Source organism: Pholcus phalangioides, unplaced genomic scaffold, assembly GCF_987345545.1.
Source record: "Pholcus phalangioides strain wild (caught in Gottingen) unplaced genomic scaffold, Ppha-v1.0 ptg000015l_1, whole genome shotgun sequence".
NCBI classification, from domain to species: Eukaryota; Metazoa; Arthropoda; class Arachnida; order Araneae; family Pholcidae; genus Pholcus; species Pholcus phalangioides.
In genome coordinates, this window is record NW_028301608.1 from 21391458 (window position 1) to 21412877 (window position 21420).

The window sequence follows — 21420 nt, forward strand, 5'->3', positions numbered from 1 at the left end:
AGTTCACCGTTGTAAACCGTGTATGTGAACAAGGGTGCTGAGTGCGAAGGATTTTGTTGGTGAAGTTGTTTTACGTGAACCAGGAATCAGCGACCATTGCCTTGCGTAAATTCCAATTTCAGAAGTATGTGAGGACGGGAAAAGGCCTTTAACACAGCGACAGGCCTCAAAGTTTGTTTAGCGGTTTGAAGAAACTGGAACACTAGAGACTCGTGTAAGAGCCGGACGACCATGTTTAAGGAAGGCAAATTCGCCGGCCGCATGTTGCAGCCGAAATGGAAGCGTTAGCGTCCGAATCAGCTGCAGGGACCAGCAGTGCTCGTGTAGCTGCCAGACGCTTGGGCTTACCACCATTCTCGGTAAGCAATATTCTTCATGGAATCCTTGATCTGTACCCATACAGATTGCAGTCGTGCCGTGAACTTTTACCAGTGGATACCGTACAGAAGGAAGCATTTTGCGAGGTGGGCTTTCTCCAAAATCGAACAGAATCCCATCTGGGTCTTTAATATGTTGTGGACAGATGAAGCTCATTTTTCGCTTCATGGCGACGTTAATACCCATAACTGTCGCATCCGTGTGACTTCTAATCCACGTGAGTACACGCAGAAACCATAGCATTCCCCAAAAGTGGCAGTGTGGTGTCGGTTCACAGGTTCGTTCATCATAGGATCCTTCTTTTTTGAAACGCAGTGTCCAGTAAATGAATGGAAAACGGCTACAGTGAATGGGCAGCGTTATTTAACGCTTCTACGCAAGAAGGTCGTGCCATGTTTGGGTGAAAGAGATGCGCTTTCTACCATCACGTTTGAGCCAGATGGAGCAACTAGTCACACTGCTACTCCGGTCAAGTCATTCCTGAACCGTTTTTTATTTGGTTATTTTTCCGGTTTTATGAATTTTTAGTTTCTCCGGACATTTTGCCCACCCTATATTACATATCACGAACATTTTTGAACTGGAGGTTTTGCTGCCATCTAACAAACAAAACTGTTATAATTCTTCAATTGAGAGTAGTGACTGGTGTTTTATCAATAAGCTGCATTAAAAAATAATATATGATATTAATAAATACTTTATTAACAATAATATTAATTGAATCTTCAAATGTGCTTCAAAATTTTAACAGTGATTGCAAAATGCATGGCAAAATAAAATAATAAAAATTGTCTTTTTAAACAATCTGTTATTTTACAACACACTATAATAATCTTAACAACAGAATATGGGAATTCTGGTTTCATTACAATTACGCAAGATACAGAAGTGGGCGTTATACGGAGCTCAGAAGAGCCCTATCCTCCTTCATCTTGGAGTTACACAATTGGCATAAAATATAGCAATACATGGACCACGCCTTTAAATCTATGTGCAGATCGACGAGGCGGGAAAATGTTGGTGCTCCAGTGAAGCGCCTGAGGATGTGATTCTGAAATCGTTGTAATTGTACATGTTGCTCTTAGATGGGGAAGCCTAAGCTGGTTCACCATGTTTTAACACTGGGCGAGTGATTCGTTCGTACATCACAAAACTTTGTTCCTCAAACTGAGTTAGAACTTCGGATAGCAGAATCTCAATAGATTCTCTAAGAGGGTCTGGGCCTTTTCGATTTTGTTCTTGGTATGGCTCCTGAAATTGAGTACCAGGGTGACGCCTTGGTATGATCTTCGTGTTTGATGGGATATCTCGGTTTGTGGGCTATATCATCACACATATGTTCACATTCAACTTGCCATTGTTGTACGCATTCTATGTTTCGACATTTGTGATCAGCTCCTGGAGGTTACTTAGCGGCTTCAAGGGCTTTCTGTCGGTTGAAATTAATATAATATCGTCAGCGTATAAATTCAGGATGCCGCTTGGCACTATAAGATAGTGCACGGGCACAAGTTGGAACCCGAGTCGTTTGTCTGGTCCTGCAAAGATAGATATGAACTCAAAAATCGGACCAAAATTAATAGTGAGAGTTGTATTCATTTTATTTTACTGCACATAAAAAACAACTGTTAAAAATTTGAAACAAAGTTGATAATTTAACTAATATTATTTTAGTAATTACATACCGTAGCATGCCTGCCCGGTATGCAAGAGGGCCTGGGTTCGAGTCCCGGCGGAGACGTGATGACTTTTCTTTCCGAGCTTACCTCAGCATAATATCCGGAAAATAATTGTTTCCTTAACTAATATTATTGCTTATAAAATATTAACTAAAATCATATCATATTCATTTTTGCAAAATATCGACAATTTGTTGCTATTTCAATCGAAGAATTATAATAGTTGAGTTTGGTAGATGACGGCAGAAGTTCGAAGAAGTTTGTCACGTGACATAGCAATATACAGTAATACAAGATTCATTGAAAGACTGGTTATTTGTGGAGATGAAGATTACAAGGAAGAAAATTCATCACTGCCCCCACGGGGACATGAACCCCGGTCTCTCGCTTGCCGGACGAGTGTTTTACCATCTAAGCTATAGAAGCAGATAGTACAGTCGAATCCCGTTATAACGAACGCCAAGAGATTAGAGGAATCACTTTGTTGAAATTTCGTTATAAAGGAATTCCAGGTTACCTTAGCATTGTTCCTATGTAAACTTATTTGGGGGATTAGAAAAGTTTTCGTTGGAACGAGATTTTCGCTATGACGGTATTAGTTAAAACGGGATTCGACTGTATACTTCAATCTTAGAGCATATATATATGTTGAAAGGCTCCGTACATGGACCGTGGCAGCAATCAACTAATAGCTCGTGCAGGCATCTCTCCACAAATAACCAGTCTTCAATGAATCTTGTATTAACAAGTGGAGAGGACATTTCTGTACAAGTACAGTAATACTTGACTCCATTGACGTACGCAAACGGGGGGTTTGGTATTTTAACCCCCCCCCCCCCGCAAGCCGAGATTATAGTGTTACTTTGCAGGAAAAACGTAAACCCCCTGAGAAAAAAAAAAAATTGTAACCCCTCCCACCCCTGAGAAAATTCTGCGTACGCCTACGCTATGCTGTATAATTATTTTTTCAATATTTTCTAGATACTTTGAATACTTATATATTTGGCATATTTTTTTGCTGATAAAATTTCATTCCCGTTTATTCGTTATGGACAAAAGTAACTAAGAAAGGCCCCTTTTTCCCATGGTGAACAAGTTCACAAAATATGGATGTATTTGAATCTGAGTATTTCTAAGTATTTTCCTGTGCAGCAAAAAATTATCCAAATAGTATTAAAAGTAGCACATGTTATTTTGTCATTCCGGTCTGATATCGAAATTCTATGCGCAGAGAAACAGTTCTGTGTAGATCACGGTGTACCACTGAAATAAAAATTTTCGTTCACCTCAGCGGGATTTTTTAAGCGCAGGCTATAATGTTTAGTAGTATTTTTTATACATATTTCCATAGATGAGAGCAGAGGCTCCGGCGTAACAATGTTATTTTTGTTTACGTACTAAATATTCGATTGAAAGTGTTAAGTAGGGTTCCCAGAATTTCCTAAATATGAAAATGAGGACACATGCTCACGCATATTTGACTATGTTCCTTATACATGTTTACAACAGATGGCGTCACTACACCAACTATGAAAAACAATTGTTTCCCGACCAGAGCAGAAACACTTCATTTTTATAATGATGCTTTTCAACAGGGGACGAGGAGGGGTATTTATATTTATCATCAGCAGTGCCGTCTTAAGAGCATCGTGGGCCCCCGGGTCTGTGTTCCAGACTCTGCCACGAAGCTGGGCTGGAAGAGATCTCGGCAACGGGATAAGTCCAGTGGCAAAGTTCTGGCGTTCATTCATTCATTGGGCCCCGGGCCAAGTTATTTTTCTGAGGCCTTACCTGGCCAATTTTCGAAAATTTTTACCCTTTCTCGTTTTTGTGAGCCCCCCCCCCCCTCCAGGCCGTGCCGGGGTGAGCCCATGCGTTAAGAAGGCACTGATCATCAGACATTGAGCATTGTTTTACACATTTTTATTGTTTCCCAATTGAAGAAGGAAAATATTTCCCGATTCTTTAATAAACTTCCTTCAAGGCCTTCTTAACGCAAACACGGCCTGAAGGTCCTCCTCAAATACATAGACCAAGTGCTATGCCAAACAACAGGTGCCGGTCGCGCACAAATGTCTTATTTTTCCACGCGGAAATTCGAGTTATTGACAACGGCTACATAATTTTAGGTCTTCTCTCCGATGAGGGCTTTGCTCGCAGTCCCTCCCCCCCCCCCCTCTCTGGAGGCGGATTTATAGTTTTCTCACCTGTGGGCGCGCTATACAAATTTCTCCGCAATTCACCCATTATTTTCCACCAGTAGTTTTCTTGACTACTTGTTCCTCCAAAATTTGCCCACAGACTATAGCCCGCTTTCCCCCCCCCTCCCCCACCACAGTAAATATGCCTCTGTGTTCAAGTCACTGTTTCGATCGTTCACATGCTTTCACATCCCCCCCCCCCAAGTCACTATTTTCATCCTCTCGCGTACCAGGTGACGCTTTTGACAACACACTTCGTTACATGCTCTTTTGGTCCCTCACATTCTTGCACACACACTCTCTAGATTAGTCATCCAAGTGGTCTGGATATTGTTTTGTGAACAACACTATCGCGTAAAAATCCAAAACAAAGAACAACTTTGCGAATACCAGTAACAAGAAAGTTTTCTTCTTTGAAAGCTCTCCGGGATTTCTAAAGGTTCCGTGGTGTTTGATCATGCGGAACCCCAAAAAGAGCTGTCACGGAACACCAGTATGTATTGTATCATTATATCGGAGATACGATCCTAAAATGTGTTATCATTGTATCGGGGTCCGACTATATATTCATCCCACATAGTAAAACCTCATTCGAAATTTTATCAAGTTCACCAATTACACTACTACGACCAGACATGCACCTCGTCCATATTCCTCTGCGAAACTTCTAAAGAATTGGTACATGTTGGAATATATGTGTATGTACAATGAACCTTCCGTGAAGTTTGTTTCTGTGTAATGCTTGTTACGCGTAGTGCTGCCATCTGGAATCAATTTTTTAAACTATGAGTTATCTCAACTCATAGTGAGTGAAGTGTAATGAATGAATAATTGTAATGTTGTAGGCCACCAATTACAATAGGGTATTATGCATAATCACAGGTAAAGGTGATAAATTTCAAGTGTTTATCAAATTTACCAATGATGCTTGGTAATTATGCATAATCTCCAGTAAAAAGTGACAAATTTTTTAGAATTTATCAAATTTATCAACGATGCTTGGGTATTATGCAATTCACCGGTAAAAGTGATGAATTTATCAAACTTACCAAGACAACCGGTAAGTATGCGTAATAACCAATTAATCATATTTACCGTAAAATGTACCTACAGTAAAATAACCATAATCTATGGATTTCTGTATCAATCTTTTATCCGAGAACCAATACCGTCATTCGAAACGATTAAAAAAAAAAATTTATTTTGTAAAAAACATTTACAGCAAAAATTCAATGAATTTAACATGATGAAACTGCGACACATTTCATAAGTCCTTATTTCGTTCATTCAGTAATCATGAAATTTATCATTCGCACAAAAGAAGTTGAATTTCCAAAAACACAATCGTTACAATCTTTTTTATAATCAACAGAAAATATTGAGCATAAGTCAAAGATTGAAATTATTTTTCAACTCATAAATTATGTTATATGATAATTACAACTAAAAATGAGGATATTAACCTCCCACGTTTGTCTTGGCGAACGTTTTTTTCCGTGGAATTCATTTTAATCCACTGCAATTTGCAGTAATGCTTCATTTCCCGCCATTGTGATTTTTTCGTAACTTCAGCAATATTTGCCAACTTTGTTTGGTTTTGGCGATAATTGGCGATGTCCCGTATTTGTAATCGCAATGTCCCGTATTTCTCTCGAGGAAATATGGTCAGCGTAGTATTAGTTTTGTAACACTAAACATATATTATGTATGCTACAAGCAAAAAAATGTGATTTAATTTTATTTTTAGGAGAAATGGAAAGTCGAATGATATTCATTTTTAGTGAAAACTTATGTTGCGTGTATACCGTTCAGATTTGCTTTCTGCAACATGACGCTAAAAAAACGCAATTATCACAAATGCGAACATAAATGCATAACTAGAAAAAAAAAACAAATAAGGTACCGTAAATGTGGGCTACTTTGGTTCCAGGGCAGGGTCTTCAACGCATGGCCCGAGGGCCACATTTGGCCCTAGAAGCTTTTTGTCGTAGCCCACCGATCACTTTCAGAAAATGGTTGAAAACATTAGAAAACGATTAATTCTAGAATTAATGAAAGAAATAATTCCGGAATAAATGAAAGCAAGAATTTGAAAAAAAAAAACCTGATGAAAACTCAAAATTATTCAAAGAAATAATTTTTGAAACAAATAATTTTTCAGAATTAGTGAAAAAAATTACTTATAAATGAATAAGAGAAATGATTTCGTAATTTCTGATAGAAATTATTTCGCAATCAATAAAAGAATAATTGAATAATTATTGAAAAAAAATGATTTCCAGATATATTGAGAAGAAAAATAATTTCAGAATTAACGAAATAAATAATCAAAGAATCGTTTTAGGTGATTTCAGATTAAAATTAATCTCTGAATCAATAAATTTATATAATCAGAAATTAATCAAAAACTTTCTCAGAATCAGTGAAAAAAATTATTTCAGAACTAATCAAGATTGATAATTAATAAAAGAAATAATTTCAAATTAAATGAAAGACATAAATTATTTTTGCCCCGTTTAAGCCGCCCCCCCCCCTTTGACCCTTTTCATTAAGATGTCAGTAAATTCCATAAGTTGGTGGCCCGCGGGCTTCGCGGGAAGGTTCAATTTAACCCGCCGTGTCCGAAAGGTTGACCACTGCCTTGTACCAAAACGAAAAAATGATTTAACCATGCGTGATACAAGCTGATTGCTTCAGGTTCGCACAGTAACCTGCGATTATGCCAGGAGACGTCATTAGTTAGGCAAGCCCACCTTAAACAGAGTTCTAATATTCACCACTAGGATGCAGCAGTGCTGTTTTCATAACTTTGTTAAATACACATGTTGATGTCAAACTTCCGGTAGTGCAAGAAATTCAGTACATGTTTTAGTTTAGGTAAGCACCAAATTTTTAAGCTAATATCATCCTGATTAAGAATACATAACAGCTTTTTGTTCGACTCTATCAAGGTTTTATGGTTACATGAACAGATCAGAAAACAGTACTGATAACGCTAACAAAACGGGTTACTTTGTCCCACTTTTCAATTGGTAGCGAAAAATGCTTAAGCCAACACTGGGAACTGGTAATAGTAAAACTGACAAATCTGTTCGGGAAAATGAGAAATTTTAATCATCAACTCAGCTGAAAACTGTGGAAACAATCTGCAAAGGACACTTTGGAAGAAAATATTGTATAGTAGATGCTTGGCAGGGGCGTCGAAAACGTTTCTAAACTGTTGGTGCCCATCTTTAGTTTTATCTCGGAAATTTTAATTTTTGAATAAATTCTGGGGGTGCTCGGATCCATGCCACAAATTACTGTGGGTGCGCACCCACAGCACCGCCGGCTCCAACGCCACTGATGCTTGGAAAGAAAAACATTTGTCAGCACTGCTTATGAGTGTAGCTGAAACTGGAAGGCCTACTATTGTGGATCATATGGATCCTACAAAAAAGCTTGGAAGTGGTGAACAGAGAAAAAAAAATATGTATTTTTCTACAAATAATCTGCCAAATCTACAAATATCAAATATCAAGCCAAAATTACTAGAAACGCTACAAATATCAAGCTTCACAAAACACAAATTACAAGCTACAAATATCAAGCCAAAATTATTGCAAAGAGGACTTTTTTCCTGTGAATATTGTATAGCCAAGAACTAAAAGTAATTTTTGAACTTAATAAAAGACGGATACAAAGGTCATACTTAGGTATAGTACCTATTTAAGACTTCCAATAAGATTTGTTGTTTAGTCTTTTTCTTTACTGATTTGTAAACATTCCTTTTTTTTACAAAGTACCAAAGTAATAAAGCATGAATAAAGTGTATTTTTGTACTGATATGTGCGAATATTTTCTCTTCAAAAAATCAGTGGGTTTCATTCTTTCAAGCATGTTTTACAATGTTTTAAAATAAAATTGGGACAAAGTTACGCTAACTTTGTCCCAAAATAAAAAATGTATATAAATTTCATAAAAATATTATCGAAAGTTGATTTGTTATATTGCAGTCTTTTAGAGTAAGGTTTGAACTACTGTCTAAAAATTACCTTAAATATCGGTATTTATTATTTTGTTATTTTTTCTAGCATAAGATTAAACAAAAAGTCTCATAAAAATGAGCCAAAATGACCCGTATTTACAGTACCTATGGCAGTGATGATTTTAACAAACAAAAGTACGTGAATTCTCCTCATTATAAAAAAACAATATTATATCGCCAAGATCTCGAATTAAAAATGTTTGAATAGTTCCAGCTGAAGTTTTTTTGAAGAAAAATAGAGAAATTGTGTAAAAAAAAAAACAATATTTGAATGTGACCCCCATCTCAGCAACTCACTCTTGCAGCAAGTTGCTAACTTCTTTTCCACCATAGCTGTGAATCAGAAATACCGTATATTTCTCAGCCAACTCGGAAAAACAACTCCTTATACGGTGTTTAGAAATGCACCAAAGCGAATTAAAAATAAATAACATTATTGAAGTAGAGGAGAATCTTGACACCACTTATGAACGGTGTCACTTGAAAGCAGGGATCGTTGCTCATAACTTTGGGCTCTGGGCAAATATAAATTATTAGGGCTCCCACTTGACGTTCCTTAAAGAAATATTACAGTCTTGTTGTAACAATTACGCATAAATACTTCCACAAAATAGATTCTAAAATACGCTCTATGATATTTTCTTATTCTACAATCCATCAAAAAAATTTTTCAATTTCACAAACATCATTTAAGAATTTAACAAGATGAGACAAGTGAGAGCAAGGATTTTTGGACCCTGGGTATATATCTCGTTTGCCCATTGAAGTAAAGAGCACCACAGAAAGGGTCACCAGAAAATGTAAATTTTACTAATACTTAATTCCAATGTACCCCCGCTGGCCACACTCGTATTAAGGCAGTCCCAATACGTTCCATGGGCAAGTAGTGTATCCGCTCCACCATTGGCAATGATCGTCAAATGTTGGAGGCGGGAAGATATTGGAAGATTCATCGAGTACCTTCCAGCTTCCAACTCAAGTCAAAGGTGCCGTCTTCCTTTTTGATCCTACAATCTGTTTGGCCACACATTAGTCGAAGAACGCCAACAGTCACAACACGAAGAGTTGTTTTGTTCTTGTTCTTGGCAAATATTCACAAGAGATGCTGGGCCAAGCCATTACCTCCTATATACCTCTCTAGGAGGTAATAGCCAAGCTGGCCAGTGTGTAGCCAGCCTATGCCGCTTCTGCTTCTTTGCATCAGGGAAAGGTAAATATTGGGAGCTAAATTTTGCGAATCACTATTGGGCCAGCCTTGACACGAGTGTGGGGCCCTATCTTTAGACACAAATTTGACTTTCTCAGAAATAATCAACATCAATTATTTGATTCCATTAATTTTCACACTTTCCTCGGAGGTAATTTGAACGTGATTTCATCGTTTTTTGTACTATAAGTAAAGATTTGAGCGAATCTCATCTGGAAAACATTGCTCTTGAAATTAGTATTAGGTCTTCGAATGTTCATCTAACAGCAATCGTTTTAGCTCGCGTCATTGTAGTGCGAATGGAATGTCCCGTGTCTCTTTCTTGTCCACTGTATAGTCGCTGAGCCGGCCACAGATAATATTTTTTCTCTAAATATATTCGTTCTTCATTACTCAGCATCGATTACAGCTGGATTTCCTCATCTCTGAACGGTTCAGTTCTGCTTTAAGAACCATCAACGTCTCTCGATGAAATTACTCGTTCGCATCACATAATCCTCAAATGGACGTCGCAACGACGTCGCCCATCGCGAGGCTCCCCGTCCTGCCGATTTCCATATCGCCGCTGGGATCGTCGTGGACTACTGGAATGAATCCGACATCTTCTGGAATGTTGTTCCTCATGTAGCGGCTGATCCAAGGAATGGAGAACATGCAAACAGCCGTGAAGATCATCAAACTACCAGCCATGTAAAAAGGAATATCGTAACTACCGGTTATATCGAACACTGTTCCTACAAGTAAAAACAAAAGTGAAAGTATTTCAGTCAGCACCAATAGAGAAACACAAGATAATTCAGCAAACAAAATTTTAAATCAATATCATATATACCAGCTATTGGAGGTCCAATGATTGATGCTGCACCTCGAAACAAGCTGAGTAAACCAAACGAATTTGTCAGTTTGTTCAGCCCAACCATATCCACCAAGATGATAGAAGTCAGCGATATATAGGCAGCTGAAACGAGAAATGCACATAATATGACAATACAATCTGTGTAATTGATACAATAATTCAATAATATTTCTACTACTCGATTCTCGATACATTGAATCGAGCTCCATCCACACACCAGCGAATAATGTTTCTATGTTCCGTCCTCGTATATATATATGAATATGTTAAGGTCAAAGCTCGGATTCGGCCAGTTGACCAAGCCAATATTCCAATTTCGAGCTTTGGCCGGCCCCTATAAATCGATCCCTATGATTCGGGGTCATTGTAAAGTTGGCGAATTTCTTGTGATAATTATGGTCATTGTAAAGTTGGCGAATTTCTTGTGATAATTATGGTCATTTATAATTATGTTTAGCTATGGCAGAGGTTTCCAACGTACATCTTCTCCCGGAACCCTTGATAGTTATAAGGCTGCTCCGCGAAACCCTTGATAATAATGAGGCTGTTCTACGGAACAAATTTTTGAATATTTATCCAAAAAAAAGTGTTTCTACTGCCGTCTCAACAGCATCATAGCCCTAAGGCAAAATAAAAGACTACTTAGGCACCACCTCTTAATATACATATTTATTGTCATAAATCATTGTACCAGATGCTATTGTGGAGCCTTGTGCAACTGAGGTCCCAGCATCGCCCCCCCCCCAACACTGCGCACATGTTGTCTTTTATTTCACCTGTTGTTGACACTGGATCTGTGTGTGTAATGACAAAATAATATGCTACCATACACAATATGGGATTTTTTTTTCCTATGCAGCAAAAAAATCTCAGTACACGGAAGCATGCTTAGTCATTCTCAGACTCCACACGTGTATACTTTGCAAACTTATTCACCATGAAAAAATGGTGCTTTTCTTTGTTACTGTTGTCCACGACCAATAAACGGATAAAAATCAAATTTTATTCGTAAAAATGGGCCTTCTAGGAAATATTGAAAATAAGTATACAGTTCAGTATTATATTACGTGTGAGAAACATCAATGAACTGGAACCTCTTCTGCCACCTATCAGATAAAACTGTTACAATTCTTCGGTTGACATTGTTGACCGGTTTCTGAATTATGTGCTGCATTGAAAAAAACCAAAGCAGTATGATATTAATAAACATTTTATGACCTATAATATTAGTGAAATTGTCACACTTGCTTCGAAATTTTACCAGCTGTTGTTTTTTTGCGTACGGTAAACATCACTAAAATGCACCCATGTCTTTTTATAACTACACAAAGTATTTTTTTTTCTAGTAACTTTCTTCATAGGCCTTCTTGGCTAGTTTCTATACTGACAGGCGGCCCATAGGGCCGGGAATCGGCCAAAATTCAATTCTGGTCTTTATAACTGAAAAAAATATTCGATTCTAGTCTATATCTCTGGATGATAATTTTACAGAGAAAGCTATTCCTGTAATTTTTTCTTCTTTTTTTGAGTATTTTATTAATGTTAATTTACTGTACATAAAAATAACAGTTAAATTTTTGAAGCAAAATTTTTTACAATTTAACTAATATTATTGCTTATAAACTACTTATTAATAACATACAGTATTGATTTTTTCGATGCAGTACATAATTCAGAAACAGGTCCCCCCCCCCCATTTCATTCGAAGAATTCTGGCAGTTTTAATTTGATAGGTGGCAGAAGAAGTTCCAGTTCATTGATGTTTCTCACACGTGTAATATAATATTGTATACTCTTATTTTATATATTTTCTAGAAACCCCATTTTTACTGATACAAATTTATTTTTACGCGTTTATTGGTTGCGGACAACAGTAACAAAGAAAGGCGCCATTTTTTCGTGGTGAATAAATTTGCAAAGTATAGATGTTTAAACTCTGAGAATGCTTCCCTGTACACGGAGTTTTTCTGCTGAGCAGAGAAAAATTCCCTATATTCTATAAGGTAGCAGCATGTTATTTTGTCATTACGCACAGATATCGAAATTCTATGCGCACAGACACAACAGGTCAATGCGGGTAAAGTAAAAGATAATGTGCCCCCCATCTTCCCATCTAGAAAAAAAGGATCCCTCGTGTAAATACCGTAAGTGTGTATGTGTGTGTCACCGAAATGTATATTTTTGTTCAGCTCCGGGGGTTTAGCGGGAGGTACTTCCATTTACGTACTCGATATGCGAGTGAAAGTGTTGAAGTAGGGTTGCGAGATATTTTTCCTAAACTTGGACATGAGGATGCATGCGCATTCATATTTGGCTATGTTCGCTGCACATGTTTACAATAGAAAGCGCCACTACACCAACATTGAACGACAATAGTTTTTCAACAAAAACGGAACCGCGTTTAATGTGCATACATTTTTAAAACGGTGCTTTCTAATGGAGGATGTTTACTAATTATCGCGCATTGAGTGTCGTTTCATCCATTCTGTTTGTTTTAAAATTAAAGGAGGAAGAGATTGCCTGTGTCCCTGTGTGTGATTCTTTAATGAATCACCCCAGGACCGTCTAAACACATGGACCCGCCAGGCACGGCTCGGGGGAGGGGGGCTTTCTCGGGTGCATAGGGACACTTCACGATAATGGGATGAGGTTTTATGATTAATAGCAGGTGCCGTTTGGGCAAATGTTTCATTTTTCTATGTGCAAATTCGACCAATTCATTAGAGCCCCTCCGATTAGGGTTTTGTCACCTGTGGGCGATACAAAATTTATCTAATTTTCTTAACCTCTCATTCCTCTAAAGTAGCCGCCCTTGACTATAGCTCGCTTAGCCCCATCCCCCCCCCCCACCATTACTATGCCTCTGTGTCTAAGTCACTCTTATGGTCGTTCACACCCTCTAGGTCACTTTTTTCGTCTCTTGCTCATTCTTCTCATTCTGGCTCATTCTTTTGATTACTCACATACTTGCACACTGTTTTGGTCACTCACGTGCTTGCATACTGTTTTGGTTACTCACATGCTTGCACACTCTCTATATTTTCTGTAACTCCGTTTGGTACAGTTTTTCCGTACTTTGTACTTCAGGCAGGTTTCCCACTTCTTAAGTAAAAGATTGATACCGTCCGCGAACATGTTCTCTCGACATATTTGGAAAAACTACGTTATTCCATCAGAACTAAGCGGCCTCGCCCAGCACCTCGTAGAGATAGAAGGCCTCCGCAGTCTGCTTGTGACGCCAGTAAGTAGTCCATTTTCCCTCAGAATATTCAGGGGAAAAAATTTCCTGTTCGTGACAGTATCGTTGTTGAGAGTAAAATAAATGATCGGGCTCAGAATTGGCGATTTCTATGCCCCACATCCAATCACTATGCGCTATTTGTGAGCCAATCAAGAAAGATTCTACGCCAAAATAAGAAGAAACGAAATATAATGTTGTGTTTCAAAATGTGGCAAACTTGCTAGGTAGTCTGAATAACGTTTATGGCAAACAATGCAGAGGTCTTCTATCTCTAGGAGGTGCAGCCTCGCCACAGAGAACAACAGACCTACAACGGTACAAACCTTCAATTACTACACTTCACTCATAATTCGAGAAATAGATGGCAGATGGCAGCACTATAACAAGCATTACACGGAAACAAAATTCACGTTAGGTTCACAACACGGGCATGCACGTTCGAGTACGTACCAATTCATAAGAAGTTCCGCAGAGGAATATGAACGAGATGCATGTGTGGTTTAGTTGTAGTAGAATTAACCCGGTGAGGTGGATTAGACGCAACGGTTTGCTGGCCTCCAATCTTGCTCTGGACCTGGAAACTCCTTGTCATTCGTTTATGAGATGCCAGTGGAGATCGACGACAATCATTCCTCTGCATGGTCTGTGCACTGACTTCAGCAGATAACTTCGAAACTTGTAAAAGCTCGTGTCTACATGTACGATTTATGTGTTTTCCTTGTGTGATTTGCTGAAATTTCCCATCAATGTTACGAGTTATTTCATTACGAGCCAAACAACGCGCAGCTAATAGACGAATGATGAATGTCCAATTTGCGTGGCTCGAGTCGAGGTCGGCACATTGTGCCTCTATAATTAGTAAGGTGGCAGGCTGGTGAGGCGCTGCGATCGTAACCGGTTTGCGCGTCGGCTTAAGGAAATAGAATTTCCCTTCGAAGCAAAAGTCCGGAAGATTTATTTATTTCCCAACTGTCAAAGCACGCAGCATAGGCGGAAATAAACATAAAAAGCTGGGGGAGCAAGATAACGAAAACTGGGGGGGGGGCCCACGAGGATGATGATTCATATACACCACTCCGCCATTGAGGCTGTGGGGGGGCATTGTCTTCCCCCTTGCCACCCCCCCCCGTATCTCATGATATGCAGACATAGCTTAAAAGTTTCTCGTTGTCCCCCTTTCTGATATTGCACTGTACATCACAGGCTGTGTTATAAGCCCCCCCCCCCCCTCGCTCTGAAGTATGTCACAGCTTGAATAGAGTACTCTGCAGATCGAAGTTCCTTTCTTTCATGGTTTTCATGCATTGTTCATTATTCATTATTTTTTAAAAATCTATAAGATATAATAAGTCAACAAACAAGGAAAGGGTCCCAAGGAGACGTCTTCAAAAAGTTCTGGGAAAAGTTACCACTGATTCTACTCATTTAAATATGCACAAAAATATTTTTTTTTAATCCTGCTGAGTTCTTATGGGTCACTCAAAAAAAATCGTAAATATTAATATTTTGAACATTGTTAGATGCCAAAGAATGACGTCATTCAAACAACACATGATCAGGTACAGCACAAAACAAGGAAAGACAAAACAAATTAAAATAATTAATTTTCTAGAACAGAAGAAGCTGGAGTTAAAAAAAAGGAAAAGAAGTATTTTGTAGATATATATTGCCAAGGAGTGCGAAAAGCGATGAGTAGCCGACTGTTATTATTTTTAATATTTTTTTCCCCTGCGTCTTTAATGCAATAGCCTCTCGATAACCCGGTCGTGCGCTTGTCCGGCCCGTCCTGTAATCCGGAGCTTTTTGGCGAGTTCTCTTCGAGCTTAGAAAAGGAAAAACAGTCTGCGTGAACAGAATTTCATAATATTTAAATGTTCTTTTCCAATTAACTTCCAGTAATCCTGCACACTTTCGTCTGATACGTGCCGGATTATCGAGATTCTACTGTAACTGCACTCCGCAATGAATTTATTTATTTTATGTCTTTATGTGTTTCTGAGTGAGATGAATATACTTAAATTTCTTTCATAATGTTTTGAGGACGACGGCTTGGGATACTTTCCCTGTAAGTATACCTGCATGGATACATATGATTGAGTGATAAGGGGAGTTAGTTCACTTACCGACAAAAAGACTGAACGTCGAAGCAGCCACGATGATAGCGGCGTAACTGTAGCAGAACGGGATAAATAATGTTGCGATCCCACTGACAACGAGACAGATGTTATGCACGTCCAAGGCTCGCACTCGAGGTCTGTCCACAAGCCAGCCGAATATTAATCTGCCAATAAGGTTCGTGATGCCTAAAATGGAAACCAGGAAAGCAGCCTTCTCCTGTTGGATGCCCTTCATGACGGAACTGTCGGTCAGGTACACGAACGGCACGTAGAATCCCATCATCCCGAAGATGTTCGCCACGCACGTGATCAGGAACTCGGGTTCCTTCAACAGAGAGAAATCCAGGACCTCTTTCAAAGTGTGCAGCATACTCTTCGGCAGCTTGAAGCCTCTGGCGCAAGGACATATTAAACCTTTCTTACCCTTGCTCTTCTCGAGATCGTCTTCGGATGTTTCCGCCTCGGAAGATTCGGAACACGGTATGGAAGTGACGCTCGCTACGTACGACCTGACGTCGTTCCTCGAATACTGGAACTCCGGCAAGTTCATTATGCTGCCGCTGTAGAAAATATCCTTACGATAAAGAGGCCTCGCGAGGTCCTTCCTGTCTTGGACCTTCTTTCTGCGGATCGCTCCGCTCACCACGGAATGAGAGACGTCCCGGTACACGCTGCGTCTGGCGATCATGTAGTTGTTGTTGGAACTAGGACAGATCGACGAGTTCCTAGTTGCTGGCATAACCGCCGGCATCGTGAACCTCCTCTGGAAATCTTTCATGCTGATTTGGCTCCGAGACACTTTTATAGCGTTTTTCCCGGCGGGACCGTGCGGAGATTGGACTCTGACGGCCGCAAAAGATCCGCGCCCTTCTTCGTGGCTGGGAACGGGTAAGCGATTCTTACTGTCATGAGGGGTTTTCGTGACATTGTTCAGCTGCTGGTTCGAGGACTCTGTAGTGGACGTAACGCTCTTCGCAGCCCCTACATCCACTGATCCATGACGTCCGTCATTCAACTGAGGAATAGGGGCCATCTTTGAATACTCGTTCAGCTTGTTGCACACCTCATTGATGTTCAGAGTCGATTGGACGCCGGGCTCGGTATTGACCTGGGGAGGTTTCTCGCTGATCATTTCCAGACCACACTCCGATTGGCGTTTCGATACAGATGTGTCGTTGGCGTCTTCATCTTGCCTCGGCGGTGGTCTTTTCTCTACTTTCAAAGGCCTCATCAGCGAGCCGAATACGATGCAGTTGAGGGCGAGTCCGGCCAAAATGGTTAGTGCTCCTTTCCAGTCGTAAACTTCCAACAGCGTTTGGGTTATCGGAGCAAAAACGAATGCTCCCATCCCGGAGCCGCAGACAGCAATACCCGTGGCGAAAGCTCTCTTCGTTGAGAAATAAAATCCGACGCTGACGATGGCTGGCAAGTAAATCAGGCCAAATCCGATTCCTGCAAAATGATAAATCTATATTGAATCCTAGATGAAATATACACAACTAAACATACTAAAACTGAGTTTTCGCATACGTCTATGTTAGAACGTACAAGGTGTTTCAAGAAAGGGTTCCCTTAACTTTGAAATGACATAACTTGGAAACAGAAATAAAAATCGTGAGACAAGTCACATTACAATGGAATCGGAATGGTCATCTTGCCTGGAAATGACATGACAGAAATGAAGAGTGGAGTTTGAAGCCGCATTCCTACAATGCCTCTAATGCAATGTATGCGTATGCCTCATAAATAAACTGTTCAAGCTGATCCAGCGTTTGGGGGTTCTTGCTGTAAACAATGACCTTCAATTGCCTTCCCCCCCCCCCTCCAGATGCAAATCGTGAAATGAAACGACTATGGCACCATCTACTAGCTCAAATTGCAACAAGTTTTGCAAAAAAAGGTTACCTTTGAAATTTCAGGATGATCCACCAAAAAAACTACTTATTTCATCTTTTTTTCTGTCACTGTAGCCAAGTTATGTCATTTCAAAGTTGGACAGTCCTTTCTGAAACACCCCGTATTACAGAAACACTTCTGTATATGAGAATCTCGAGAGGACTTCAACAGTATTTTTCAATCACTACCTCCCATGATGCCGTAAGTGACCATCAGTACCCGGACATTCGGTGCTTGCGTACTCAGGAGAAAAGCCACAGATGAGATTATACTCCCCGCTATTGTGACGGGTCTGCAGCCAAACTTATTTGTCAGAGCACTCACCAGCGGACCTAAAAATTCAAAGTAAACAAAAAATATGTGAAATTACATCGATTAATTTGAATTATTTTCAGGTAAAATTTGACGTGGATGGACACGTAAATAGATCACGTGATATATTTTGTCCCTTCGACTTAGGTTTGAACGAATACAAAACCTCCCGAAAGTTCAAAGGGAAATAAATCTAGATTAATGATATGTAAAAATGAATACTAGAATTAAAAAAAAATGGTTCAATGAAATATGCATAGTTTCTTCAATATAATCTATTGACCATTATGAATATTAATAAATCTTATGATATTCATGCTATTGTAATAAGTGATATGGATTGATTCAATTGAATATTAAAACATTAATAGAGATGCAAATTTTCATTTTTATACTTGATAGAACAGAAAGTGTAAATCAATGTTTACATTGCATGATATCCAACTCAAAAGTATAGGTCCACCTATTATTTAATTAGTTTACTTAGTTAATTTGAGTAAACTGAAGATTTCGAAAATTAATAATTCAATCTAATTTTTAAAATTATTCACGTTGCGAATAACCTCACTGATTTTCCACATTTCCATACAGAAATCGGCACTTCTTTTAACACTTGTTTCTGAGGGGAACATCCTGTGTCTGTCCCTCGTAGTAATATTCTTAGTAATATTGTGATGATGATTATGAGAAAAGCCTCATTTATATCGAACTGGCGAATGTGGAATGCTGTTTTGCGTATGTTTGTATATGCGTAAGCCCTATTACATTTATAAAGTGATATTTATAAGGTAATAAGAGTTTGTTTTTTTTTTTAAACCGAGCACAACTCAGGTCTATCGCCATAGGCAATTCACAACCTAGTGAGTTGTGCCGGAAGTGTAAGTGTGTGTACCTAACAGGCTGAGTGCATATCTAGTGTTGTGTATGATTTTTCAGTGCTGCCATCTATATCTCAGAAGTGAAGTGAGTGATGTGTAGTGACTGAATATTTGTACTGTTTGTAGGCCAGTTGCTCTCTGTGGCGAGACTTTTTAACGGGGAGATCGTCTCGCATTTGCGCCTCGAAGTTGGGAACCACAGAAAACCAACTTCAGCCGACCATCACTGTGGTGACGGTGGGGCTCGAACCCTGGTCCGAGTCCGTCTCTATGACCACTCGACCACCACAGCGGCTTTCGAGAAGTACTACCACATTGAAAGTGTTAGATGCTCTTACGACTTCGCTCTTATGCACCTATCGTACCCTCCCCTGCCTACCAAAAATTATGGCCCTTGATTCCAAAACTCTCTCTAGAAATGTATAATGACTATGTATCTCCAAACGGATTTTCAACATTTTTATACCGAAAGTTGACTTCTTGTACTCAAGAAATTAAATCATACATAAATACGTTATACTTTAGTTATGCATTTTTACCTAAAATTATTAAAACATAATCGAGAAGTATCAAAAAATGGGACTACTTCATGCAACTATCCTGAAAACATAGAGAATCTTACAGTAGAAACATCACTCGAAATATTATAATATCAATTTGATACATACCAACTATGAGGTAGCATCCAGAGAGCAGTGATCCGACCCAAGCGGTTTCACCTTTAGGAGAATGATAATAATTTACAATGTGGATCAGACAAACACCAAAACTGTAAGCGATACCGTCAACTACCATATTGCAGAAGAAAGACGCCAGCACTATGAACCATCCCCAACCACCATCCGGAGGTTCGGGTATTCCTTCGAAGTCCTCCAGATCCCAATACGTGTCTATAACGACGCCGTCCACCTCGTCATCATTATCTACACTGGCCTGAGCAAGTATGACAGTCGGTAATCTAGGTGGCGGTTCTGTTCTAGAGCTCCAGACCTCTTCTGCACCTTCGTCTTCTTCTGGAACGTCTTTCATGATCCCTATAGTAAGAACGGGGGAAAATGAATACCTTAAGTGAGTCTTGTACTTCACTGCTTGAATTATAATTCATATACAAAACACCGAAAAGCATTCCTCATTTTCAAATGGTAAATGCCCAGAAAATCATGATAAATCTTACTAATATAATCGTATACTTATATGATAATCCCCTCTAATGAAAAACCTGTTTTCTCTCCAACTGGTTTTATAACACCTATAGCTAATAAAGTTTAGAATATTCAGTTCTATGTTTTTTAGCAATGGTTCATAGACGGTCGAAATAACAATGAAATTATGTAAAAAATCATAGTAATTAACCTAACACAAAAAAATTTATTTCAATATTTCTATCATTAGTGAACGGCATCATGAGAATTTGTGCAAAAACGTGATTATTTAAGTAACAGAAAAAAAATGTGGTTATTTAACCCTTTTAGACCCCGGTGCCACAAATGAGTCGGTTTAATTTTCTCCTCGAGGAGTTAAGCCCTGACTAAAGGATTGTGTATGTTTTTGGTTTAAAATATGGTGAATATGACCATTGGGGGCTCTCATCAGAGGGTAGCACTTGAACTTTCAGGAGGTTTTCAACATGGCTTCCAGGAGAAAGTGGTTCCGAGGGAAAAAGGGATTTATTTCATAAAATTTAGCAATAAAATTCTCGAAAAGATTACATGTGAAGATGAATATACTCTGCATCATCTTGGTTGAAAAAATATGAAAGAAGGGAATTATCTCTCTTCACAAGAAAATAAAATTTTAAAATAAAATTGAAAAATAAAGATTTGCTGACATTTATGTTTTTTTTAATGCATGTTTTGAGTATCAAAAATGCAAAAGCAGTTTGAAAATTCAAAAAAATCAATGATCGAGTCTAAAAGGATTAAGAAAAAAAAATGTGTTCATTTAAGCAACAAAAAATGTGGTTATTTAAGTAGCAAAAATGTCCTTATTTAAGTAACAAAAAAGTCCTCATTTAAGTAACAAAAAGTCCTCATTTAAGCAACAAAAAATGTCCTTATTTAAGTAACACAAAATTCCCTTATTTAAGTAACAAAAAATGTCGTTAAGTAACAATAAAATGTCGTTAAGTAACAATAAAATGGTTAGTTCAATAACTAAAAATATGGTTACTTAAATAGAAAAAAATGTGGTTCCTTTCAATAACAAAAAATGTGGTTCCTTTCAATAACAAAAAATGTCGTTATTTAAGTAACAAAAAATGTGATATTTTATGGTAACTTACTGCTCTCTTCCATTTGTTTAATGTAATTAGATCCCCTTTTCCATCGGCATTCTATGAGTAAGGAAAAAAAAAGGAATGATTAAATTATATATATTGGATCAATATAATTAATATTTGAGGATTCACGTATCGGTAAGTACGAGTCATGAAGATCAATTAAAAAAATGGCGAAAATGACGCAAAATAGCGAAGTGAAAAAAAAATATCTCGCAATCACTGCACTTCGCTGAATTCATGTGGAAGCATCAAATGGATCATCAAAAAATCAACGAGTCATCGAAACGATAAAACTTTTAGTTTCACACACACAGGTTAATTAACAGCGACTACAGAATAGTATATATTCG

The 21420-nt window shown here is 38.5% G+C and overlaps 1 protein-coding gene across 2 annotated transcripts in view; it reads right to left on the reverse strand.

Annotated features, from left to right (window-relative positions):
* Nucleotides 1-6541: 6541 nt before the first annotated feature.
* The window catches only part of LOC149075669 (monocarboxylate transporter 12-like), a 37906-nt gene continuing 23027 nt past the window's right edge, over nucleotides 6542-21420 (reverse strand). For both annotated transcript variants that reach the window (XM_089243160.1, XM_089243161.1), the window contains exons 2-7: nucleotides 21074-21124; nucleotides 19461-19826; nucleotides 17791-17934; nucleotides 15713-17158; nucleotides 10325-10450; nucleotides 6542-10226 (exon numbers count right to left, since the gene is read on the reverse strand). In XM_089243160.1, the coding sequence (XP_089099286.1) occupies nucleotides 9991-10226; nucleotides 10325-10450; nucleotides 15713-17158; nucleotides 17791-17934; nucleotides 19461-19826; nucleotides 21074-21124 (2369 nt within the window). In that variant the 3' untranslated portion in view covers nucleotides 6542-9990. The remainder of the gene's footprint in view (nucleotides 10227-10324; nucleotides 10451-15712; nucleotides 17159-17790; nucleotides 17935-19460; nucleotides 19827-21073; nucleotides 21125-21420) is intronic.